The sequence below is a fragment of the Dromiciops gliroides genome, chromosome 5 (genome assembly GCF_019393635.1).
Source record: "Dromiciops gliroides isolate mDroGli1 chromosome 5, mDroGli1.pri, whole genome shotgun sequence".
NCBI classification, from domain to species: domain Eukaryota; kingdom Metazoa; phylum Chordata; class Mammalia; order Microbiotheria; family Microbiotheriidae; genus Dromiciops; species Dromiciops gliroides.
The window spans coordinates 9,180,325-9,206,654 of NC_057865.1; the positions used below are offsets into that span (position 1 = coordinate 9,180,325).

The 26,330-nt window shown below is 43.5% G+C and overlaps 1 protein-coding gene across 1 annotated transcript; it reads right to left on the reverse strand.

The window, feature by feature from the left end:
* Nucleotides 1-15,008: 15,008 nt before the first annotated feature.
* Nucleotides 15,009-24,575, reverse strand: AGR3 (anterior gradient 3, protein disulphide isomerase family member). Its single transcript, XM_043968504.1, has 8 exons — nucleotides 24,364-24,575; nucleotides 22,368-22,529; nucleotides 20,151-20,214; nucleotides 19,080-19,132; nucleotides 18,384-18,460; nucleotides 17,895-17,958; nucleotides 16,553-16,636; nucleotides 15,009-15,746 (listed from the first exon to the last, which is right to left on the reverse strand). Exons 2-8 carry the CDS (start codon nucleotides 22,471-22,473, stop codon nucleotides 15,697-15,699), a joined length of 498 nt encoding a protein of 165 aa, XP_043824439.1. The 5' UTR covers nucleotides 22,474-22,529; nucleotides 24,364-24,575; the 3' UTR covers nucleotides 15,009-15,696.
* Nucleotides 24,576-26,330: the final 1,755 nt, after the last annotated feature.

The window sequence follows — 26,330 nt, forward strand, 5'->3', positions numbered from 1 at the left end:
TTTACGATATGTCTTCCACACACCTTTCCAGTCTTAATTCAAAGATCGAAAGCTGGAAGGGATCTGAGAGGCACTTCTTTTTTTGTTCAGTCATGCCTGACTCTTTTGTTTGTTTGTTTGTTTTTGGTGAGGCAATTGGGGTTAAGCGACTTGCCCAGGGTCACACAGCTAGTAAGTGTCAAATGTCTAAGGCTGGATTTGAATTCAGGTCCTCCTGAATCCAGGGCCGGTGCTCTATCCACTGTGCCACCTAGCTGCCCCCTATGCCTGACTCTTGATGACCCCTTTTGGGGTTTTCTTGGCAAAGATCCTAGAGTGTTTGCTATTTCCTTCTCCAGTTCATTTTACAGATGAGGAAACTGAGGCACACAGGGCTGAGTGACTTGCTTAGGGTCAGTTAGTAAGTGTCTGAGGCTTCTTGATTCCAGGCCCAGTGCTCTATGCACTATGGTGCTATCTAACAGTCCTTTCACATGTCAGAGAGAAGCAGCCTGGGAAGGACATGATAGTCTGATAAATTGCAGAGACTGACAGAGGAACAATAGAGCGTCAGCTGATGGTCCCTTCCCAGAGGTTAAACTTTATCAGCTGGATGGGTCTAGTTTGGAAGAGTAGAAGGGGCAGTGAGTAGCTGGTTAGAAGATGGTCCCAGAGAGGAAGCCCTTGTGGGAAGCTTTCTTCTTTTCTACCCACAGCTCCTAGTTCTGTCCTCTGAGGACAGAAAGGACCTGTTTCATCCCTCTTGTGGATGCTACCCATTAATAATTGAAGACAGACGTCCCATGATCCTCAAAATTGTGCTCAGAAGGAGTCTTAGTCATGATCTAGGCTGATCTATTGGCTCTAGAGATCTCCAGGTTCTTCAGCCAACCCTCTTATGCATTCATTGAGTTTTCTCTGCTCAAGGTGTTCAGCTTTCAATTCCCTTACTAGCCTGTGGTGCCTCACTAGGCTAGACAACTAGCCTCAGAGTCAGGGAGACCCAGGTTCAAGTCATACCTTGAACACTTACTGGCACACCGGACTTTAGGCAAGTGGCTTGCCCTCTCAGAACATTCTCCAGGACTACGTCTCTCAGGTCCTCTTCAGCTGTAAATATGTTATCCTATGATCTTACTAAATCGGATTACCAAAGTTACAGATCGTGTGATTGCCCTGCACAAGAAGCTCCAGGGGCTGCCTATTGCCTCTGAAGCAGACCATATGCTCCTCAGTTTGACATTCAGAGTCTTCGAACTTGGCTTCAGCCCCTGTCTCCTGGTTTGTGGCAAAGCACCCCTTGGTGTAGCCTCTTCCATTTCTTTGCCTTTGCCGAGTCTCCTCAGTGCCAGGAATGTTATCCCCCTTCACTCTAGCTTGTAGAAACTTGAGATTCTCTCAAGGCTCAGCCCATGGCTGACTAGTGTAGCACCCCCCACCCCGAATTATTTTGTCTTTGCTTTACTCTGTATAAGTTTGTGTTTACTTATCCATGTTCACGCTGCCCCCTCCATTATAGAATGGAACCTTCTTGAAGGCAGGGACTCTCATTTATGTCTTTGCATCTGCAGCCCTTTGTATAGTGCCTTGTTATTACAGGTGATGAATGAGTAAGTGATGAATGAGTGAATGACGGAAGGAAGGAAGGAAGGAAGGAAGGAAGGAAGGAAGGAAGGAAGGAAGGAAGGAAGGAAGGAAGGAAGGAAGGAAGGAAGGAAGGAGTAAATGAGTGAGTGAATGAATGGGTGCCAGAAATACTCACACTGGGAGTTTTCTACATTGACAAAATCACAGCTTTGAGATTGATGGCACCTCAGAAGGCATCAAGTCCAACCCTCTCATTTTATAGAGTAGAAAACCGAAGTTCATAAAGGTCAACTGTTCCATAGCTTATTAGGTATCTCAGGTGTGATTTGAACCCTGGTCTTCCTACCTGGATCTACAGCTGTGTGCACCTCAGAGGGCCTCCAATCCAGGCCCTCGTGTAGAAAGCAAGAATGAAAATGTCCTCTTCCTTTGGGGGTGAGGAGCCACCAGGAAGGCACCTCTAGTTGTGGCTCAATTCTAAATGCACACTCTTGGGAGAAGGCTTTGGACTTCCCAGTGGAGGGGGCCACTGCAGGCCAGGGTTCCATTGTGTTCCCCAAAGAACAGATTTAAAAATAACGAATGCTAATGGATTATTGGCTGGACTGTTGGGCATTGTCTAAGGACACGCATCCTAAGAAGCTAGCTGGAAGCTGACTTGAGAGATCATGGTGGTGAGAGACAACAAGCAAGTAGACTCCCTTGGGTGGAGACCTGGAACCAGCCAAGCAGCTGTTCGAAGCCACAGGAATAGGCCACTTCTGGCTTAATTCCACCTTGCACAGTGACTTTATGCCTACAGGAAATTTGTGTTCGATTTTTCAGAGTCAGAAGTGACCTCCCAAAGGTGAACTGGTCTAATTTACACCTGAACAAGAATGACTCCCCTGAGATTCTCCAGGTGCATGATCCCAAAGCTATCTACTCTAAGCAGTGCCCAGGAGGCTTCATCACAGAGGCAGGTTTGGGTGAACTCTAGCTCTTTTTTCTCACTTTTTGGGGGTGCAAACCATTGTTAGAAGTTTGAGACAACTCTCCTTGGCTATCTTTGGAGTGATGGGTCTCTTCCAGGATTCTTTCCTCTTTGGTTCCAATTAATTAATAATCAAAGGCAAGTGAGGGAAATAAGGAAATGTGCCCCTGGAGCTACATAAACCCTTTACTCTCCAGGGCTCCTCCATTAAAAAGAAGCCGCATAAGCAAAGAACACCAGGTCTTATTTTACATATGAGGAAACAGGTCTATTCAGATTAAGTGCCATAGGAAGGCAGCTCAGAAACCATCTGAGCCAACCCCTTCGTTCTACAAATGAAGAAACCGAGGTCCAGAGAGACCAGGGTCCTTGCCCAAGGTCACACAGGGGGTAAATGACAGAGAAGGGATTGTAACCCTTTGGAAAGGATTGGAACTCTATTTGTCTGCCTTTGCACTTTAATAAGCTAGCTCCCTACTTGTCTAAAATTAAACCCCATAGCTTAAGCACCCACATTTCCATAAATGCTAGATTTCACTCTGCTAAAAATTTCAAAATTCTCAATCTATATACATAAAACAGTATCTATGTGTAGCTATGTGTGTATGTATTATATCCAATGTATGTATATATGGATTTTATGTGTGCATATGTGCACGTCTATATGTAGATGTATACACACATACACACAGACACAGACACACACACAGTATCCCCTGGGACCTTAGGATTAATTGTTCATAAAGAATCCTGCAACGAAAGGTTGCCTCCTGTTCAAACAGAGGAGTTTTTCTTCACTTATGTTCTTTGAGGTGGCCTTTTTTTCTGGTTAATCTCCTGGCCTGTGTATGGGCACCCTCACATCCTTGCATAGGGGCTTCTGAATCAAAGCCTCAGCTGTGGGCAGGACAGGTAGCACTGCAAGTGAAAAGTAAGAGAAGGGACCCCCACAGTAATAGGACAAATGATAGTAAATTTGATCTTCATTTAATACAGGATAAAAATGAACCTGCCACTCAAGGGAATGTTTCTTCATTAGAACATTGCATTTTTTTATTGTTATCGATGTCAACGAATCCTCCCTTTAAGCAGAGAATAGGTGGAAAGTACTCTTAGAATCAGAGAGGTTGAAAAGTGGAAGCTATCTCAGTGGCTATGGAACCCAATCTAGGACCTAGAGGAATCTCCACTATAGTTGTGTCTTTGCTGAGTAATGATGGCCTGAAATGGGACCTGTGCTCAAAGGGCTCCCAGTCTCCCAGTTTCCAGTTCACTCAAGGGTACCTAGTCCACATCTCTTCATAATTTCCATACAAGTGTAATGAAAGACTTCATCAAACAGCATAAGCACCATTCTGTACCTGTGGACCTCCACCTTTCTACTGAGAGGAGGGAAGTATTCCATTGATCTTAATAAAACACAGGGAAGATGGAATGCCAGGCTTAACTGGAGTCAGAAAGTCCATGGACCAATTCCTTAATTCCTTTGAGCCTCAGGCTCCTCTCTTAGACTCACACACCCTGATTTGTCTTGTGTATGGGTATATGGGGTTCCCTTCCTAGTGAAATTACAGATTCCTCAACACGTTGACACATCAATAAACAGTCAACAAACATTAAGTAAGTGCCTACTATGTGCCAGGCACGAATCAGCCACAACATAAAAGTCATCCTGACTTCAAGTCAGGTGTGCTGGGCAAGAACATTTTGCTTTGATCCATTTCCAGTGCCTAGCCATGTGCTGGGTAAGTTCTGTACCTGCCATCCTGGCTAAAGTCCTGCCCTTTACAAAAACAAACCCCCTCCCCCTTGACTTCCTGCTGGGAGCATCTCTCTGTTACTTGCACCCCACTTTTCCTGTATTGATCTTGTTGGTACAGGGGTTCCACGCCTTCTTCCCATTAGACTGTGAGCTCCCCAAGAGCAGCTCCCCCTGCATCTTTAGCATGAAGCCTTATAGCAGATGCTTCCTAAATGCTTGGGGACAGGCTGACTACTTAATACATGCTTGTTGATGTCGACTGGATTGAATTGACGTGACCTGAATGAAATGAATGTTAAAAATGGCATTTTGGGTGCCTCCCCCTTTCAAGGCACGGGCCTTGATTTTGTAGCTAGAAATCCAGTGGTAGCTACTTCTCGCGGGGCCTCGGTGTACGTCCTGTTTTGCTCCAGTTTTCGTTCCTCAGATTGAAAGAAAGGGAGAGAAGGTGGAGGTGGGGGTGGGGGAGAGGGACACCCTCTTCTCTGGGAGAGCACTGTTGGCCTCCGGCTTCCCGGTGACTCATTGGGCAATAGTTCTATCCCTCCCCTACTTTTTCAGTTCTAGGAAAGCCCAGAAAGCAAACAGTGGAGATCTTTCTTTCTTTCCACCATCACTTTCCTCCCTGTTCCCTTAGATCCTCATCATTCTTCCAGGTCTGCAGTTTTGCAATGGGGCACCATGTGACCCCGTAAAGGGATGTGCAAATCTCCCCAAGGTGCCCGATCCCTAGGAAGCTGTTACAGCAGGATGCCCCGTAACGTTAGAAGGGTGTCTGGATTACAGCTAAACCAGTTTTCCACCACCCCCCTTCTCCACCACCAAATAAAAGGCCCTCCCAGGGCTGGTAACTCGATCTGCTAATTACTGGGCATGGTCTACCCTCAGAAAGGGTGGGAGGATGGGTTTCTTAGTATTGGCCCGGCTGGATTCTGGGGATTCGTCACCTTCCTCCTATGGAAGAGAGCCTCTCCCCTTCCCCCACCCCTCCTCAAAGGGGAATTCTAGCTTTCTTACTTGAATCTCATTGGAACAACAAGGCAATGATGAAATGTTATTTCCCTTTCTGTGTATAGAAGAACTCAGACTTTTCCTCATCTCACATCTGCACGTTGATTCCTCCCCTCTTAAGCTCATCCCCAACATAGCTGCCAACTTCTCTTTAAAACACGGGTCTGGCCACGGCACCTCTGCCTAATGGCTTCCTATGGCTTAGAATACAAACCAAGATCCTCATCTTGGCACTTTGAGCTCTGTCTGTACGCCATCCACCCTTCCAGTCTTCCTTTACATCACTCCCTTCATCAACTCTCTGCATCAGTTGAACTGGCCCATTAGAATGTTTTTGCCTTTCTCCATGTCCCTGGAACTTAGCACAATGCTCCCCTCCCATCTGTCTGTCTGTCTCTGTGTATCTTTCTCCTTCCCTCTCTCTCCTCCCTTCTCTCTCTCTCCATTCTCCTCTTTTTCTCCCTCCCTCTTTCCCTCCTTTCTCTCTTCACTTCTGCCTCATAGAATCCTTAACTCCTTTCTCCCTTCTTTTCTCTCGCACCTAAGTATTAGTACTGTCTTCCTCATGAGATTACTATCAAATGAACTTTTAGCAGAAATATCCTCATTTTGAATAATATAAGCCATTGGATTTTGATTTCATAGCAGGCTGCATTAGAGAGATGTTTGCCCAGCATCACATTCTCATGATGTTATTGGTTGTTCAGTTCCCACTTGAAACAGTTTTGTTCCATGTGTTGCTTGTTCTACATAGGGAAGGATGATTGACTCAGATGCTTAGTTTTCTTTCCAATTTCCTCCAGCCTCTGTTTCCATATCATATCCCCTATCCTGCTAGTGAACGTTGACTTGTTATTTCTGATTGGCCCATGGGGAAAATAAATGAAACATCCTGGAGAAAGTACAGAAATGATTGCTGTTGGCTTGTGGAGCTGAGGCTCCAAGGCACAAACATAGCAGTATCTTGGAAGGTGTTTTGCATCTGATCAATTTTCCCCTCCCCTCCCCAACACACACACACACACACACACACACACCACACACACACACACACACACACACACACACACACACACACACACCAGAAAACTAATATCACTCCTGGAGGCAAAATGAAGGGATTATAACTTTTAGCAGCAGTGTCTTTATTTTGAACAATATAAGTCATTGAAATTTGGCAGTCCTTCCTCGCTCTCTCCTTCCCTACCTTTGTTGACTAATAGCATGTCCTGTTGTAGGGCAAACCAGGCATAGTGGGTGAAATTATTTAATATTTGTTCTGTCACAACAGAGGTAAGAAACCATAAAATTGAATGAAGTTACCATAGTCTCATGTAGCCCTTTTACATACATACATACACACACACACACACACACACACACACACACTCAGACTGAGAGCTGGAAGGAACCTTAGAGTTTATCTGGTCCAACCTTCTCATTTGACAGATGAGGTCAGTGAGACCCATTGAGTCACATGGTCTCTCTGACATTTTAGTACTTGAAATTGCCACCATTTTGACTTGAATTAAAGGTGGAGAATATGACACAACAAAAGAAGTGCCTCTGGACACAACACTACATGATTTTAAAGGTCCCTTTCCACTCTCAAATGTCTCATCCTACCTGGGGGCCAATAACTAAATCTCTCTGGCCTCATTTTTTTGCTTAAAATGAAGTAGTTTAGACCTGATCTTTAAGTCTCATCTCTAGATCTTGTATAATCCTGAATAAATATACCTACCTCTGATTGTTGTACTTTGGGCACAACTTTGAAGAAAATTGTACCAACCCAGTTGTTTTTTCTACATGCACCCTCTGGAATGTTTTGACTCAAGCAATCAATCACCACACAATCACTGATTGGTTTCCCAGGAGGTGTTCCTCGTCTGTGCAAGGGAGTGGCTGGGGGCCTGCTCATACCTGTTTTTTTGTTTTGGTTTTTTTTTTTGCAGGGCAATTGGGGTTAAGTGACTTGCCCAGGGTCACACAGCTAGTAAGTGTCAAGTATCTGAGGCCGGATTTGAATTCAGCTACTCCTGAATCCAGGGCTGGTGCTCTATCCACTGTGCCATCTAGCTGCCCCTTTCTCATACCTGTTTAATGCCAAGATACAGTGCTACTGGTAAGGTCTGTGGCCCCTTTCATGGAGGAAAGATACAAGAGTAGAAGGAGTCATTTATTTTCATATCAAACAAAGATCACCATCTCTCACAGGGATGGAGAAGGTATCACTTGTACTCATTACCCAAAATTATCAAGAACATGAGGGGAATGGGTTGTGGACGAACTTGGCTGGAAGGGGAATGGATGCCTCTGCACCTGACACCCACTGATTGCCCCCGGTGACCCTACTCCTTGGCCACTTGGCAGTCCCCTGTGACTGATGCCTTCTCTCTTGATCATTTCCAATGTATCCTCTCTAAATCATGTTTGCGTGATTGTTCGTGTGTCATCTATTCCAGTAGACTTCTAATACACAAGAACTTTGTTTTGTTTTGCTTTTCTTTATATCCCTAGAGCTTAGCATGGTGCCTGGTACACAGTAGGGGCTTAATAAATGCTTTTTGACTAACTTCCCTGTCATCTCTCTAAGAGATTTAAAAGGAATCCCCTTCTCCCAAGCAGCTGTTTGGTCCAGTTCTATGATTGGAAACCCATGAAAAAAAACTGTGCAGTCTATTCAGCTTAGTAATTTCAGTTCAATTCAGTGCAATGAATGCTTGTGGGGATGGTGACTAGCTGTGAGTTATAGAACTTGACAGTCCCTAAATAAATGACTTTGAAACTCACCCAGCAATCCATGGAAAACTGTGTTACTTACTGGAGCAGGTTGTTTTGTGTTATGAATATGGAATTACTCCGGAGAGAGGAAGTAAAAGATGTTATCAAAGAAATCTAGCCTCCAAAAAGTGGGCTGGGTACACATCAAAAGCAAAGGATAACTGATGGACAGCCGGGTGTGCCGTTGGCAGCCATGTAATGGCAAGAAGACCTAAGGAAGGTCCACAGTGTCTAAGATGGGCATCTTGATTTACTGGAGGGCATGAGTGAGGATTAAACAAATGGACCGAATAGAATGCCCTCATCAAGAAGAACACTTAGTTACTATGTCCTTACAAGGGTAAGATGGTGAAAGATACCAGGGATAGTCTTGGTTCTTTAATGAATCAATGATCACCTTTGAGCGGGACCTCCCTTCAATGCTATAGACTGTATTCCATCCACATCTTCTCAACTGGCACCATTTTTGCCCTTTATCCTGAATTTGTTCTGGTTATAACTAAGCAAGGTACTAATTGATTTCTTCTTCTTCTTCTTCTTCTTCTTCTTCTTCTTCTTCTTCTTCTTCTTCTTCTCCTTCTTCTTCTCCTCCTTCTCCTCCTCCTCCTCCTTCTCATCCTCCTCCTCCTTTTCCTTCTCCTTTTCCTTCTCCTCCTCCTCCTTCTTCTTCTCCTCCTCCTCCTCCTTTTACTCCTCCTCTTCCTTCTCTTCCTAACCTTTCTCCTCCACCTTCTTCTTCCTCTTCCTCCTCTTCCTATTCTTTTTCTTCCTCTCACATTTGGGAATTTTTTTACAACTGTCAGTTTGGAAAGGAAGGTCATAGCCAATGATTATTCTTTCTTCACCGACAGACATGAATGTTCATAAGACTGTTCTGTTGCTTGGCTTTCCTTCTGGTTGTTCATGCCAGTGATTAACATCTTCTAAACCAGGACCAACCAAGCACTGTGTTCATTTCTAGAAGCACAAGGAAGGGTGATTTAAAACAAGTATAGCTTTCAGTTGTTTTGGGGGAAGCCTTGAGCTTTCCATGATGTTCTCACCCTTTTGAAACCCTCCTGTCCTATTTGCCAAGGGGCATTTTTTGCACTTATCAGTGCTTTAGCTCATGAAAGGGGCCATGCTCTGATTAATCCCCACATCAACAATAAATAGGCAAAGATTGAATGTGGGTGAATTTTTCTAGAACCTGTTTCCCAGTCCCACATGGGAAAGACAGAGACCTGCCAACATAGTCAGCCAGTCAAATCTACTTATTAAACAGCAATCAGGTGTCAGACACTGGGGATAAAACCATACAAATGTGAGTTCCTTCCCTCAAAGAGCTTACATTCTAGCAATGTGTCAATGGACATGATTTACCAGGTCTCCTTGGTAAAGATGGGAAACCTTTAGGATTATGTAAACAAGTCCTTTTACCCGGGAGTGTATTTAGAGTCCTTGAACCACTGTCTTAGAGTTGAGAGAAACTACAGACCTGTCAGGATCAAAGGTTTAGCACTCAAAGGTGCCTTAGGGTAGTGGTGTCTAACAGAAGATCCTTGGGTTATATGGGGCTTACAACCTGCCTAAGTGCAGCAGGAACCAGATTAAAATGTAATAGGGTAAAAATGAACTAAATCAAAATATAATAAAACATAGATAACATGACATTTTTAAACTTTCAGGATGTGGCAGCTGTGATCCTAACATACAGGTCCATGGCCCCATATTCTATTGAAGTTTGCTTTAGGGGAAACTACCTTAGAAGACATCTAATCCAACCTCCTTATTTTACAGATGAGGAAACTGAGGTATAAGGGAAGTCACTCTCCCAAGAGTGACTCTCCCAAGGTCCCACAGGCTGAGGTGGAATTTGAACCCATTTTCTCTGCCTCAAGAGACTGGGCTCTTTCTCCTGCAACACAAGACAAGAAGACACAGTGAGTCCCATTCATAGCTGTGACCAAAGTGGGAATTTGATTACCCCTCCCCACCTCAACATCCCCCTCCCCCACCTGCCTTGGCACCTAAACTCTTATTTTAATACTCTGAGGACCTGGCATTTTGTTGGCATATGTACACCACCTCTGCTAGCTTGTCTGAGGCTCCTCTATGCCTTATGCAGATATAGTTAGTATGGTGCTCATTACCACTCAGCGCCAGTGGTGAAGGATCTTCTCCAAAGTCAGCGAACCTGGTCCTTGGGATGAAGGACCTGGCCTCTTCCCAAGGCTGACCTTGAAACTTGGGGGCCCATTGGAGATCTTAGGCTCCATTGGCATGGACTTGTGGGGCATGGCAGTATCCCTTCCACACCACGAGGTATAGACCCTATACAAATATTTCCTAAGAGCCCAGACTCTCTCCTCCATATTCTGAAGGAGATGATGTCCCAAGTCCCCAGCTGGACCTTCTTTGTCCTCTGCTTTCACAGTTTGCCCATGGCAACCCTTGCCAGTAAGAGGTGTCAGACATGGAAGCAGCTGAAATCCGACTGGGCTGGTGGCCCACTTCTGACTCGAGCTTAAATGCTGAGGTGGCCTAAAGTCTCAGGTCTTCTTGGTCAACTAAGCTGAGAACTTTTTCCTCCTTTTGTTCCGGTCCAGTGCAAATATTTGTCTATTGAGAAATATACAACTCCTTCCCCTCGTACCAGCCATCTGCTGAGAAAAGACCAACGCCCACCTGCAAGGAGACGGATCTAGGGGAGTATCCTGTTTCTTCAGGCACCTCATTCAGGGCAACTGATGTTAAGTGCCTGGATTTGTTTGAGCTGCCCGGGCACTAAGATTAGGACTGATAAATTCCCCAAAGGGAAGTGGAATTTGCTTGTAGTCATAGAGATCATTCTAAAATTTTTTCAGGGGAAAACTTTTGCATAGATGGGGGTTGGGGAGGTGTCAGATAAAGGCTAAAAAGCCTTCAGCTGGGTGTGTTACTGAGGATCAGAGGAATCAGATCAGGAAAAGACCTTTAAAATCATCTCAAGCATTTCCTTTGTTTTACAAATAAGGAAGCTGAGGCCCACAGAAGTCACCTGCTGTACAAATCTGACTCCAAACTCATTGATGTTTTCATAAGACCATACTGATTTCTCCTCCATGATCTGAAAAGACTTCTAAGAAGGATAGAAAAAGATTTGTCCTTGACTGTGTGCAATAATGACATGAATGAAAGAGAGAGAGAGAGAGAGAGAGAGAGAGAGAGAGAGAGAGAGAGAGAGAGAGAGAGAGAGAGAGAGAGAGAGCAAGAGAGTAGGGCTGGTCCCTAGAGGAGGGAGGGAGGGAGATGCTGGTTTTGTCTCATTGAGATGCTATCTCCCAGCTAACAGAGGCATAGAATTCGCTCCTCCCTGAAATGCTGGCTCTTTCTCTCCTTAGCATGGAGTTCTTGGAATCTAGAAAGTTAATCTGTGTGGGAAGGGAGAGGCCCATTGTTTTCACCTGAACCCTTTGAGTTTCCTTTTAAAGCAACAGTCCACATGTCTGCCCTTTGACTGCAGAGCCATCCTTTTGATATTAACCTCTTGCTTCCAGGCGGGTAGGTGGTGCAGTGAATAAGACACTTCACCCTGTTTGCCTCAGTTTCCTCCTCTATAAAATGAGCTAGAGAAGGAAATGGCAAACCATCCAGTATCTTTGCCAAGAAAACCCCAACTGGGGTCATGAAGAGTCAGACAGGACTGGAAAATGACAGAACAAGATTGTCTCAAACACTGTCCTTGCTATTCTCTAGAGAGGACCCTCACTGGAAACATGCTTGATCTCAGAAGCTCTATTTCTTGCAGCTTTAGAATGCTGATGCTCAATTCCTAGGCTAACACATTGATTTCATCTGAAGGACAGACTGCTGCTAATGATTCCAAGGCCTGACCCAAAATGAACTGTCTCTCCGAGGCTGCTAGAGAAAATGATTGTATTACACCCTTGGGAGGAGAATCCAGAAATGCAGCGCCATTGAAATGTGCTGCTTCTTTGGAGCAGTTTGTTTTGGGTGTTGTTTCAGCAGATGACAGCTAGGGCCCTGGACCAACTTGTCAGGTTGGAACTCTGGGTTGAACTTGAACTTTAGAAGACAACAGCACTAATAGGGATAAAGTGTACTCTTACCCTTGGGGAAGATACTCCTTGAGACTTGTGAATGTGCATGGCCCAAGCAGCTGGTCTTCACCATTGGCAGGCTTTATCAGTATAAGGGAGATAGATGAAGATGGAAAAAAGGCATTTATTCAATTCCAGGAACTGTGCTGAGGGTTAGGGATGCAAGCCAAAGGAAATGCAGCCCCTCTCCTCCAGAAGCTTGCATTCTAAAGTGGGAAGGAAATGCTAGAGGAAGTTGGAAGAGAGGGAGGGGGAGGAACCTTCATAGGGGCAAGGTGGGAGGAAAAGACTGAGCCAGGTTTAAGTGAGCATGGCAGGAGGGGGATTTTCTTCAAATGGAACATCTACATGTTACTCACAAGTCTCAAGTAAATTGGCCAAGACAATGGACACTAACGAATGCAGTCTTGGTTCCTTGAGATAAGCTTCACATCCAGCAAAAGGCAGGTAACTGGGGCAGCTAGGTGGCACAGTGGATAGAGCACTGGCCCTGGAGTCAGGAGTACCTGAGTTCAAATCCGGCTTCAGACACTTAACATTTACTAGCTGTGTGACTCTGGGCAAGTCACTTAACCCCAATTGCCTCACTTAAAAAAAAAGGGAGGTAACTACCAGACTGTTCTATGCCTGCAGTAATGTAATCAATATGGACAGGACAGTTGAGGAGGGAGAACTGGGTTGTTCTAGGCTTCCTAGAGGAGAGAAGATGGTTGGAGTCAGAAAGGGGGGAAGGGAGGTCGTGAGGAAGGGGCACCTGATGGTAGAGAACACAGTCTGAGCATTCTGACTATCAAACACTGTTGGACTTTTCACTGTAAGAAAGAGTACATATACTTGAACATTAACCCTTTGACTTCCCACCAGCCCTTTTACAACATCTGCCAGGCTCCATTGGTGCTGGTTTTCCTTCCTTTTTCTTGACATGAATTAAGAGAAGAAAAGCAAAGACCTAGTGGAAATTTGGGGTCTACTGGGGCATTCTCTTTTTTAGAAAATCACACATTTTATGACCACAGAACACAAAAATTGGTGAAATGGTCTTTTGTTGTATGGTAAAAAGTTTTAACAGTCCGTTAGCGATAATGGAGAGACACCAGTTTTTTTAAGGACCACCCTTTTGGGATGGAGACCAACGGCATGAGCTACGCATGCCAGTCGGCCTGCTACGCACTCGACTTCCGGGGTGCGAGCTTAAAAGGCAAGGAGAGAACGGAAGTGGGAGCTCTTTCCTGTTCTGCTGGTCCCCTGGCTGCGCTGCACAGACAGACAGATGCTGACTGGAGTTCTACTCGGCCCGGCTAGTGGTTAGCAGCACGCTCTTGACTCGGTCTCTCTCTCTCCCCAAAGGTGGCCTTGGGCTTTTGGTGAGTTTTATACGGAATATAGACTAAGCTTAGACTTAAGACGATTTGTTTTGTATCTCTACTTTCCTATCCCTCTAATCAACATCACCTGGTAACTACCACACAATAAAAGTTCTAACTAGAAAACCAGAAGTTTCTTCCATTTACTAGTCTGGGAGATAAATTAAGGGAAAGGTTAAAGAGGGGAGATTTATGATCTAATATCCAATTTTAAATCTCACAGTTGTAAACATCATTGTCTTAAAACCTATTCAGGTGTGAGTCTCCATCACAGCACTAGAGAGTTCATAGATCAAGAATCACTCCAACAACCCCCTGAGCAGTGACTGCCCAGTGACTGCTTGCAAACTTCTATTAAGGTAGCGCCCCCTCCCTTTCACTTCTCGATGATTTTAATCCTTGAGAAGTTTATTTTTTCATAATATGAGTGTGCACTTCCCACATACCACCCTTCTGCCCCCTGGGGCCAAGCAAACAGGTCTGCTCTCTCTTCCATGGAACAGCCCTTCAGACACTTGAAGATGGCTCTCAGAGTCTTCTCTCCTCTTACCCTTTATGCAGTTGTAGGTCCCTTCAGTGGCACTGGCACCTTCCCTTGGAAGGTCTCTAGTTTCTCAATGTCTTGCCTAAAATAGGACCCCCAGAACCCAAACCAATTTGCTAGCTACCATGTGACCAAAGCATAGTGTGGGGGACTCTCCTCTTGCCCATTTTTGGATGGTATATCTTTCTTCAAGCAGTCAAATGGTCCATAAGCTTTCTTTTTTAATGTCAGGTCACATTGTTGCTTCATGCTGAGTTTCCAATCCACTCAAACCCCAAGGGATATTAACCAGAATTATGATCTACACATGCCTCAGCTGTCTTCTTCTTGTGAATCTGGTTGTTTATCTTTAAAAATGTTTGTCTTATGAGGTTCAGCCCCATGTTCCAGGTTTTCAACATCTTTTGGGATCCTAATGGTATCTCCAACATGCTAGTCACTCCTCCATCCCAGCCTTATGCCACCTACAGATTTGCTCAGCATCTTCTTGATGCCTCTAAGTCACTGGTCAAATAGGGAAGTAGTTAGAGGAGCCCTGACTATTGGAGTAAGAGGAACTGGGAGGAGTGGCCAGGAAAGAGTGTTTGGGACAGAGAAGTCAGAGTCAACTGAGATTTCAGTTATAGGGGAATTCTCTGATGTCCCTTCTAGTTCTAAATCTACAGTCCTATGGTTCAGAGACCAAGGCTGTGACAGGACATATCCTTGGGACATCATCCTTCCAGAGACCCTCCTCCAAAATGACTTTCATCTTTAAGTTAATTATTTCAAGTTATATGTCTAAGAATAAAGTTGACACATAGCCATTAATGATGCTTGGAGATGGAGAGCTGAGACTTTTTACATTTATTGCATTTATATACAACATATTGAATGATCTGTGGTTATACATGTAACCCAAAGAGTAAAACTCTGCATTGAATTAACCTGCAGCTCATCAGAGCTGACCAGAGCCAGCCCATCATCATACAGCCAGTTACATCTCAAAGGCAGGATTTAAATGCAAGTTTTCCTGACTTCAAAACTGGTTCTCTGTGTCCTACATCTTGCTGCTTCTCCTCAGGTTGTTTAAACTACAAATTTCAATGAAATTCAGTAGGCACTTATTAAGTAACTGCTAAAGGAAAAGAACAGTGATTCTGACATATTGGAAGCTGGGGTGAATTGCTTCAAGTGATAAGACACGAATGAAATTCACCTGCTGATGCCTAACTAGCGATGGGAATTTATACTGAAATAATTCCACATTATAAAGAAATCTAAGATAGTTTCCAGTTGCTGTCCAAGGTTCCAATTAGGGGTTGGATGGTGGTTGGCATTTTGTGGGTCAATGCCACCTTTGGCCCTGCCATCATCAGTTCCATCACCACCCAATCACCAGTCTCCTGCACTACTTACTGTTCAGTTAAGTTGGACACACTACTTTGTACATTGCAGCCTCCACCTATCACTAGCCTGCCTCTAGAGGACACTCACTCACTTAGAAAGTCTCAAGCCCTCACACACACATCCCCATACGCTTACATTGTGGCAACTCCCATAGGCTCTAACAAATACTTAATGAATGTGCTTTAAAGTTGAGAGGATTTCTGCGTCTTCTCCACCAACATTTATAACTCCTTCTGGATGAGTCGTAAGGCTTTCTTCATATTTTCTATTACTGAAAGGAGAACAAGGAAAGGTTCAACATCTAACAAATTGAAATATGCATATTCAGTTTCACTTTCCATATGTACCATTCCAATGTCTAACCTGTCGACATTAACAATTTATGAACAATCATCTAAGATAGGAAAAATAACATAAAGGTATGTTATGGAAGCTCAAGTGTTTTGATATATCTTTAGAAGAAACAGGACAATGTGAATGTTGCTTTTCACTAGAACAAGGTATCCATGGAATAAATCCTCCTGTTTATCAAGATGGATTTTAGTCCCAATTTTTTGCAGTTCCTTGAAGTATTTTTCTGGTAGTGGTCAATAGGACCATAATAAGGATGTGGTAACTAGGGCATTATATAGGTGTTTCCTAACATATCTCTGAAAATAATACCCATTCCCTTGCTTGTTTCCTATCTACCCACTGCCTCATCCCAAGGGCTGAAAGATCTTATCGTTCACCAGACACACCATAGGGTTTGGGACCAGACTCTTTAGGTAATGGACTACCCTATAGCTCCATCCACTGTATTTGATCAGAGTGGGCACCCCTTTCACCCACAACTCTTTTCCCTAGATGCCAGATTCTAGAGGGAAACATTTTTCTAGGCATGCTATCATATTAGATACATTATATCATATTATATATTTTATCTTACAGGATTCATCAAATAGGGTTCATTGCTAAATATTGCAATAAATTTGCCCAGCAAGATTGTATGGCATGTCCTAATCTGTGGAACTTTAAAAATGATCAAAGAATTACTCTTTCCCCCAAATCTCAAGAGAGTCTGAGGCAGATACTTACATACTGGCAAATCTTGGGGTTCATATGTATAGAGTCTATTAGAATATCTCCCGGTGATGTCAGCTCTGACTGTCAAAGAAGGATCTGCTCCAAAGGAACACATGAATAATTTCATGTACTGAGGGCATGTGGTCTGTGGGGATGAAATGATTTTCTAATAGAAAAGAAGCTTCTCGAGGACAGGGATTGCTTCATTTTGGCTTCTGTATCCCTAGCTCAGAACATAGTGCCTGGCATATAGTGGACACCAAATAAATGCCGTTAGACTGGATAATCTTTTAGTTGTAGAAATATCTCTCAGGACGAGAAAGTGCTGGAGGATGGGTGTGTGCCATTATCATCAGAGGTGTCAAACACACCTCTGGGCAGCAGGCTGCAGGTGGTCCACAATACTCCAGAGTGCAATCAGAACCAGATTACAATGTAATTGGGGAATATTTATCAAAATAGGTTAAAGTACTATAAAACAGATAATGTTAATATGTGTTTTTCTAAGTCAATATGCTTCCCTCATGGATTCTTATGTATAGGTTGGTGGCCCCCACTTCTGTTGAGATTGACTCCACTGATCTTCACTATTGGAAGAAATAACAGAATCAGAGCTTGGGGACCTGTAAAGGATCTCAAAGATCATCTGGTTGATTCCCATCATTTTACAGATGAGAGAAATGTGACCCAGAAAGTTAAGTGACTTGTGTAAGGTCACACTCAGGATCATAGATCTCGAGCTAGAAGGGACTTCAGAGGCCACCAAGTCCAAATCTTTCTTCTTTTTTGTGAGGCATTTGGGGTTAAGTGACTTGCCCAGGGTCACACAGTTAGTGTTAAGTGTCTGAGGTCAAATTTGAGCTCAGGTCTTCCTGACTCCAGGGTTGGTGCTCGATCCACTGTGCCAGCTAGCTGCCCCAAGTCCAACTCTTTCATTCAAAGATGGGTAAATTGAGGTGCACAGAAGTGAGGTGACTTGTCCAATGTCATAGAGGCAACAAGGCTAGAGAAGGCATTTGAACCCAGGGCTTCTGGCTTTAGAGGAAGATTTCTTCCCATTGTATCACTCTGAAACTACAGACCCCCATAATGTAAATAATAAAAATATCAATGGCTCTGAATTTGTAAGCGTTTTGATAAAGCTCTCTCCTCACTATGGCCCTATGTGGTCAGGATTGTAGACAAGCTATTTTGAGATGGGTAAAGGTGATTCCTTTTCTCTGGAGGCAGAAAGATCCTTGAATTGAATCATTCTCTTTTTTTAGGAGAGGTGCAGCTCAAAATGTTTTAGAAATGCTTGATTTGAAGGCAGGATGTGCTTGAAGTTTCCACATGTGCACATATGTATACCTACCCACGAACATGATTCTAGGCACATACTGCCCATCAGGTGACAGGTTCTTGTCAGTGGTTTCATGCTAGTGGGAAGAGAAGAAATTCAAAAAGATTAAAATAGGAGCTTACTTAGTAACTTTTCTCTTTCTTTGTATGTCCGCTTGTTATTGTTATAGATGCTTCAAGATTATATGTAACCTGGAACTCTTGACTGAAAAAAATACATTAAATTAAGTACAATTTCCCCATCTCACAGACAGAAGTAAAAAACTAGACCATAATAATTTATAGTCTGAGAGATTTGCCTGAAAAATAGAAAAAGTTTACCCAGGACCACACAGTCAGGATGTGTCAGAGATTTTGTTGACTCTAATGCCAGGCCTCTAGGCTCCATGCCTCACTGACTCTATGATTTTGTACATCATAAAAAACAAACACAAACACAAAGGCAAAACTCACCACTAGAATTTCCCATTGGAAATAAATCCAGCATGTAGATTTCACCTACCATGAGATTGAGCATGACAAAGCTAGTACGAGCCATTTCCTGGATTTCATCACTCTTGGCAAATACCTTCTTTAAAGCTGAAAGAACAAAAGAACTAGATTTCAAATAGATAATATATATAATATCTATATCAATATCTATCTATCTATCTATCTATATGTATATATCACTCATGTGTAGCTCTTGTTTCTCAGACTCCTACTTGATAAGCATAGATTTTCATTCTGTTTCTTGGAAAGATATGCAGGACAAAACCCTATCACCTGCTCTATTCCCTCTTTCCTTTTATTTGTCTCCACCTCCCCATCCCACCCCCTTATTTTAGTACCAGCTATAAAAAAGGATGATCTCTTATTTACAAATTCTGTAGCTTCATCACTTCATGCCTCAGTAGACCAAAAGTTTAGTATTTCAAGTAGATTATTTTTAGAATTCCATTATCATTTCACTCATTTCTTCTTTTATCCCCTATGTTCTTGATATAAATGAGGTCATACCCATATCAATATGGGTCCCTGGGGCTGGCAAGAACTGCCATATGGCTCAAGATTTATCTTCAGCCAGAGTAGATCAGGGTGATACGTGGTCTGCTTTTTCCATCCCTAGTTTTTAGGATGCTATATTCTTTAAAATTCTAATGGGGGCCTTGTTCCTTCATTTTTGAAAGCCCACAAGGTGTGAGGTCCCTAACATTACCTTGGCAGTACTGACAGTCTTCCAGATGATGAATGACCATCAGGGGCTTGTTACTAAACAAAGAAAACATGTATAACTTCCAGTTAAGGCAAATACTTTCCCTCAACAAAGGATAATGCACAATGACAGATTTTTTTTTTAGTCAAACTCAATAGTTAGGCTTGGTTAGCTAACATATGAATAGAATGTATTCTCATTGAGGGCAGGGACTTTTCATTTTTATCTTTGAGTCCCTGGAGTATAGCAGAGCACTTGGCACATAGTAAATGATTAGTAAACATTAATTTGATTTAATTGAATTGAATTGAAAAAAATCAGTAACGTGATTTGCTGAACAAAATCAATACAGTCTAATTTTGGGAGCAATGTTACATTCCCTTTGGAGATAGACAGGATAATTCTTCAAGATACTCATTCTCTAAAGACTGCCTCAGTTTTTGTTGAGGATTTTCAGAGTAAGAAAGATTTTAGTATTTTCCAATTAGATGGATAAAGTAATCTTTAAAAATTAATCAAGCATCCAATCATCAAGCATTTACTGACCACCTACTATGTGCTAGGTACTGTGCTAAGTGCTGGGGATATAAATACAGAAGTGAAACGATCCTCCTCTTTGCCTCTCTATCTGTCTTTCTCTGTCTCTTTCTGTCTCTGTCTCTCTCTGTCTCTGTCTCTGTCTCTCTTTCTCTCTCTCTCTCTCTCTCTCTCTCACACACACACACACACACACACACTTTTAGCCTGGACCTATGAGTTCATTGGCATAGGAATTCTCACTAGGGATCCTCCTTGCATTATGACTAATGGTCCTAGAGAATGTCTCTGAGTGTGCAGAGGCTACTTGACACCCCCAGTTCACGCAGCCAGAGGCAAGACTTGCTCATCTCCTCCTGTGAAGCAGCATTGCAGGCACTGCTCCTCAGCCTCAAATACAAACATACAAGATAATGTTTTTGTTGTTGGGGGTGGGGTGAGGTGGAACTAGTAGTTGGAAGTGTCAGGAAAGGCTTCAGTTGCCTTAGAGTTAGTGGCACATGTTTTTTCAAAACCAGTTTAGAATGGTTTCTTTACCTCTTCTTGGCCTGGAAGAGCCCCTCTTCATAAGTCTGTACCCAAGTGATGTCATCACCCCATCCTGAAGCAGAAACACAAAATACATCTAGAAAGTAGGTACTGTGTAATGATAATGTTAATAAGAATAAATCATATTTATACATTTTATGGACACAAAACTACATATACACACACAGATACACAGATTTTCTTTCATTCTGTGGGTATTGGGGTATGGTGACCTTAGAATTTGAGGCAAAAGATTTGGGTTGATTTTGCTTTTATGGGGCCTGTGGTAAAAAGTTTTAATAGTCGGTTAGATAATGGAGAGACGCCAGGTTTTTTTAGGACAACCCTTTTGGGGAGGAGACCAACAGCATGAGTTACGCACACCAGTCCGCCTGCGACGCACGCCAGATTGCCTGCTGAGCACTCGACTTCCGGGGTGCGAGCTTAAAAGGCAAGGAGAGAACAGAAGTGGGGCCTTTTTTCCTGCTCCGCTGGTCTCCTGGCTGCGCTACACAGAGAAACGCGGACTGGAGTTTGACTCGGGCCGGCTCTCGGTTAACAGCACTTGACTCGGTCTCTCTCCCCAAAGGTGGCCTTCCGCTTTTGGTGAATTTTATACGGAATATAGACTAAGCCTAGACTTAAGACGATTTGTATTGTATTTCTACTTTCCTATCCTTCTAATCAACATCACCTTGTGACTACCATACAATAAAAGCTCTAACTAGAAAACCAGAAGCTTCTTCCATTTACTAGTCTGGGAGATAAATTAAGGGAAAGGTTAAGTAGGGTAGATTTATGATCTAATATCCAATTTTAATCTCACAGGCCCAAGCAAAAGACATCTCTGCTCTGAGCTTCAGTTTACTCATCTACAAAAGAGGGATAAATAAGTCTAGCACTGCTTATCCTTAGGTTTGTTTTCAAAGTGTGAACTGACCACACAGTTGGAAAGGTCAGATCTTGGACTCCAGTCCAAGTTTTCCCAAGGCTTCTTGCAATGTCCAGCTTGACTTTCTGTGTGCTACAAGTGTGCGATAAGTGGTTAGAAAAGTCAAGCTATTGGATTACTGAGTGGCTCTGTGGGGTCACTAATGCAAGCCTCCATTAGGCCCACTGGAAACCTCTCCACATCTTCCCTTCCTCTCATGTCACGCGATCACTAAGATTTTCTCTCTCTCTCTGTCTTTATGTCTCTCTGTCTCTGTCTTTCACCATCTCTCGATCTCTTTGTGTCCTTTCCTCTATCACCACCTTTCTGTATCTGTCTCTTCTGGTCCCAAGTGTCCTTGATGATTCTTATGCCATTTCTTATATAAAGTCATCGTGGCTAATACTTTTCAAGTACTTTTGTTTACTTTGTCTAGACCTGGGGTTTCAGTGGTATCTGGTTCTCCCAGACAAAGAAACTCTACCCATGAAGATCCATACTAATCCTGCAATTGATAGTCTTAGTTGACTGGGACACTGAGAAATGAAATGACTATCCCAGGGTCATATATCCAGGATATATATGATGGAGGTAGGATTTGAATCCAGGTTTTTCTGACACTATTGTGACACTAGGGCAGCCCTGGTCCAGACTTTCCACTTCTCTGGTACCCCAGGACCTGCTACTCAGTTTCTTCATAAATTTTTTCCAGTCTCTCTGCCTAGGACCACAATTCAGTCACCATCTCCAGGCCCAGTTGTGCCCCTATTTTTGTGGCTTCTCTGTTCCCCTATTAATTCTTTCTTTGCTCAAGGAGGACCAACCCTTGACATAGCTGAGGTGTAGAAGTTTGATTGATCCCTGTCCTTATTTCCATTGGTTATTCTCTTGCCCACTTTCAAAATCACTTCCCCATTAAGTGTCCTCGTGTAGCCCCATGACTGCCTGCAAAGCCTAAACTCCAACATCATCTCTCGTGTCCCATTCCAAATTTGCTCTTTCGATTCACTCCAAGCTCTGCTCTTGACTACTTGGCAATGAGTGGTGATGGGCCCGATGAGGACTATCAGAGCAAGAGTCCTCCTAGGCCCAGCACAGACATCTGATGGCTTAAAGATATCCTTGGCAAGTGACATCCCAGTTGGACATGGCTTATGTCGGAGATGTCTGGCTATTTAGAATATTTCATAGAATTAGGATGTGGATGAAAAATCAGACAAGAGAAAAAAACAACCCTCCCTCCTCCCCGAGTTGGCTGAAGAGTTTGGAGAAACAGATGTTGTTACACACACAACCTCTGGAGAGGGTCTGAGGAGCTCTCTTGTCCTTTGTGACAGTCTTGGTGAGATTGGCAGAGACAGCCAGTAGCAGGAGAAAGAAGGACAAAGCTGGCTGCGGCATCCTTTCCTCTGGAGAAACACGATGGAGCCCTCCGGGACCAAGTGGGAAATTCTGTGCTGCAACAGGAAGGATGATGTCAAGGGCTAATGAGCAGATAGGAAGTAATGAGAGGGTGTGTGTGTGTGTGTGTGTGTGTGTGTGTGTGTGTGTGTGTGTGTGTGTGTGTGTGTGTGTGTTACTAGCTGGGGGGGGGCAGGAATAACCTCATAGAAAGAGTGGTGATCTGAGTTTTGAGGACATACCAGGCATGAGGTACCACCAGTGCAAAGGCATGGAGATGAGAATGGAATGCTATACATGACCTATATCTAGCCAGAAAGTCAGTTGGAACTGTCCTAGGCACTGAGGATTCAAAGACAAAACCCCAAAAGGCTGTCTCTGCCCTCAGGGGGAGTACTTCCTTCTGAAGAAGGGAAATAACTCGTGTATTTGTGTAGCTAGAAAAGCAAGACAAAAGAAAGGCTTTCAAAAACGGGGCCATGTCAGAAAGCTGCTCATGAGACAAATTATAAACTGGGAGGAGGGGAAGGGGTAGCAGATACAATGGGGCATTTTTAAAAATAAGAAATTCAGGGGATTTGGAGAAGTCAAGAGAATTCTTCCTTCATCTCATTATTCACTTGTAGCTTGGACAGACACTAAATCACTTTCTGTTTTCTACCTCTTCTTCTATTGATCATTTTAGGGCAAACTTTTCAAGCATGAGGACATCTTGATATTTACCTGGATGTTTAAAGAACTCCCCATGAGATAGAAAGCATCACCAAGACATAGTATCCTAGGGTGGGTAGGAACCTGAATGTCCTCTACTCCAAGCCACACCTAAAAATGTAGCTCTTCCAGTGAGGACTCATACACCTTGGTCTTGGAGACCTGTCGCTATGTTCTCCCCCTTTCCATCAGTCCCCCTGGGAAGTTGATCTGCTGGGTCAGCCCATTCCACCTTGGAAGAGCTCAAAGTATCACTTCAAAAACCCCTACCTTCAGCCTGCATTTGCCTCTTTGTGACTTCCCCTCATGACTCTTGCTTTTTCTGTCTTGAACCAAGCAGAAGTCTAATCACTCCTTCAAATCACTGAAGACAGCTTGCTTCCAAGCCTCTCCCCACCTCCACACCAAGTGTTTTCTTCTTCAGGTTAAACAGACATCGTTTCTTCAACTAACCCTAACAAGGCATGTGCTTGCTGCTTTTTACCAACCCTGTTGACATCCCAGTTGCCACATCCTTCCTAATCATTGGTGACCAAAATGAGCCCAACATTAGAGATGTGCTGTGCTGAGACTATCGTCACCTACTTGTGTCTGGATACTCTGCCTTTCCTCTCAAAGCCCAAGAAGAAATTGGCTTTTGTTTCTGTCTTATTTACTGACATTGTGTTTGAAGCTCTCCCTCGGACAAATCCCCCTCCAGCCATGACTCTCTTGTCCTATAATGGTGTGGCTATTTTTTTAAAATGAAACTGTGACAAAACATTTCTCTTGATTACATTTCATCTTGTCTTATTTAGTTCATCTAGTTTCACCTTAAAAATTTCATTTCTCTTTTCTGAGCTTTCATGTGACTCTGCCACCCACCCAGACTCATACTCAAACAGGGAATTTGTTAGCCAAGTCGAATGACCAATCATTATGTTCTCAGTGTCCCAGACTAGAGACTATACACCCCCCCCCAACACTACCTAGATTACCTTGTGTCTTCTTTGCATGACTTGTTTAGGGAGCATTCATGAGCAGCAAAGCTATCTAGTCTCCTACAGATGGGGAAGACTCATATTTCATTTACAAGCCATTTCCCTTAAACAGTTTGGCAAACTTCTCCCACTCAAACATTAAATATTAAATACGGTAGAGTTTGACCCCTGAACAAAAAGCCTGGAAACTTTTGCTTACCTTAACTGATCAGGGCTCCTGGTAGAATTTTTTTTCTTCTTCTGAATGTGCCCACTTTAGGATGGGTGAGGACTTATAAACACAAAAGAACCACCTGACCTACAGTCCCACCTACATAGTGACAAGAGCAGATTCACCCACAAAGCTCCAGAACCTCATTTGTCTGAGGATCTTTGTGCCCTTCTCCCCAATTCTCATGCCTCCCTACTGGGAACTTGTCTTTCTCCTGGTCTTAATGCAGATCAGGTGTCCTCTCATTAGAAAGCCAGCTCTCCGCTGTTGATCTCCTCTCTCCCCCTCCCCAACCCTGGACCTCAAACAGCCTGTTTGGCTGGAGTCCAGTGAAAAAAGAAACCAGCAGTTGAATGATGGGCTTCTCTGTACACCATTGTTCTTGGGAATAGTTGAGCTCAGTGGGCCTTTGAGACTGCCTAGAAAGTGAATTAATCTGGGTAACTCTGCCCCAAGGAATGTAATGAATAACTGCAGGCAGCAATTTCTTTGATGAATTAAAAAAATATTACTTTAGAAGTAAAAAAAAAAATCCCCCAATTATTAAACCTTCATTAAAAGACACAGGCTGATATCTGCGGACTATTTGCAGCTCGTTTCTCACCTTCCTTAGAGGAAAGCGAGTGGCTGTGTTGAGAATTTTTTTTCTCTATGATTCTCTCTTTTTCCCCCTCTATGATTCTCACAGAGACACATGGGGTCTGGGGGATAGGGTGCTGGCTTTGGTGCCATACACACTGGGTTGAGAATCAGATAATGTGGATTGAAATCCAGACTCTGTTGCTTCTTGCCTGTATGACCTGGGGGAAGTCAGTTTCACCTTTGGCTCTTGATGTTTTCTTCTGTAAAATGAGGGAGTTGGACTAGATGATTTTTAAGGTCTCTTGCAGCTATAGCTGACTGACCAGCTAGCTAGCTAGACGAAATATTTTCTAAGATCCTACTAAAAATGAAAGTAAAAAGATAGTCCCTACCCCTAAGGGGCTCACATAGGAATGGTGGAACATAAGATATAAAAACAAGGGGAAAGGTGTTTGTTATGGGGGAGGGGGTGCTACCTTCCCCAGAGACGAGGCGGAGGGGAGGTCCGGGAGCCATGTAATCATGCTGGTTTGCAGAACCTGAGCACATGGATGCCTCCTCAAATGAAAGTCCAGGGAATAGTTCACCCACTAGAGCAAGAGGTTGATAGGGAAAGAATCACAATTTGAATCCAACTCCCCTACATCCAAATTCAGCCATTTCTAGTATAACTGGCTGCAAAGGACTCTTTCCCATTTAGGGAAGTCTGAGGCCAAGGCAGAAGTTTATCCTCTACCTCCCCTGACCCTACATACACACTTCCTTATGAGGTCTCCTTCAGTGTTTTCTAGGGCCCCATCACCATACCCTCCCCAGTCGTGGAGGCTGGAGAGAGTTATAAATGCAGAATATATTTTCAGACAATGAAGAATGGAGAGAGAAATGCTAAGACCTAGGAATTCTGCAGGGAAACTAGAGCCACTGCAACTTTAGTATGTTGGAGAATGAAAAAGGAAAGAGAGGGAAAGTGGAAAAGGGAAAGAAATAAAGGGGAAGGGAGAGGAGAAGGAGAGAAGGGAGAAGGAGGTGAAGCCAGGGAGGGGATGTGAAAGAGAGAGAAAGAGAAAGAGAAGAGAAAGGAGAGAAAAAGTAGGGGAAAAGGGGAGAATTGAAGTGGGAAAGGTGGAAAAGGAGAGGGAGAGGGAGAGTAAGGAAGATAAGGATGGGGGAGAGGGGAAGGAAGAGAAGTGGAGGAGACAGGGAAAGGGGAGAGAAGACATGAGGGAGAAGGGGGAAAGGGAAGAAGAGAGGGAGGTAGAAGGTGAGAGAAAGAATTCATTATACCAGTAAAATCATAGATCCAGATCAAACAAACAAATAAATACAATATATAATGTTTCATAACTTTTGAGTCCCTCTCTCTAACTTTCCCT

Bases quoted from the DNA above. Each gene is read 5' to 3' on its own strand.
- AGR3 (XM_043968504.1), bottom strand. From the start codon at position 22,473: ATGCCGCAGCCAGCTTTGTCCTTCTTTCTCCTGCTACTGGCTGTCTCT. The intron at 18,461-19,079 runs GTAATGTTAGGG...TTGTTCTTTCAG, and splicing joins AGACTGTCAGTACTGCCAAG to CTTTAAAGAAGGTATTTGCC. The intron at 17,959-18,383 runs GTAGGTGAAATC...TCTTCCCACTAG, and splicing joins TTGTCATGCTCAATCTCATG to CATGAAACCACTGACAAGAA.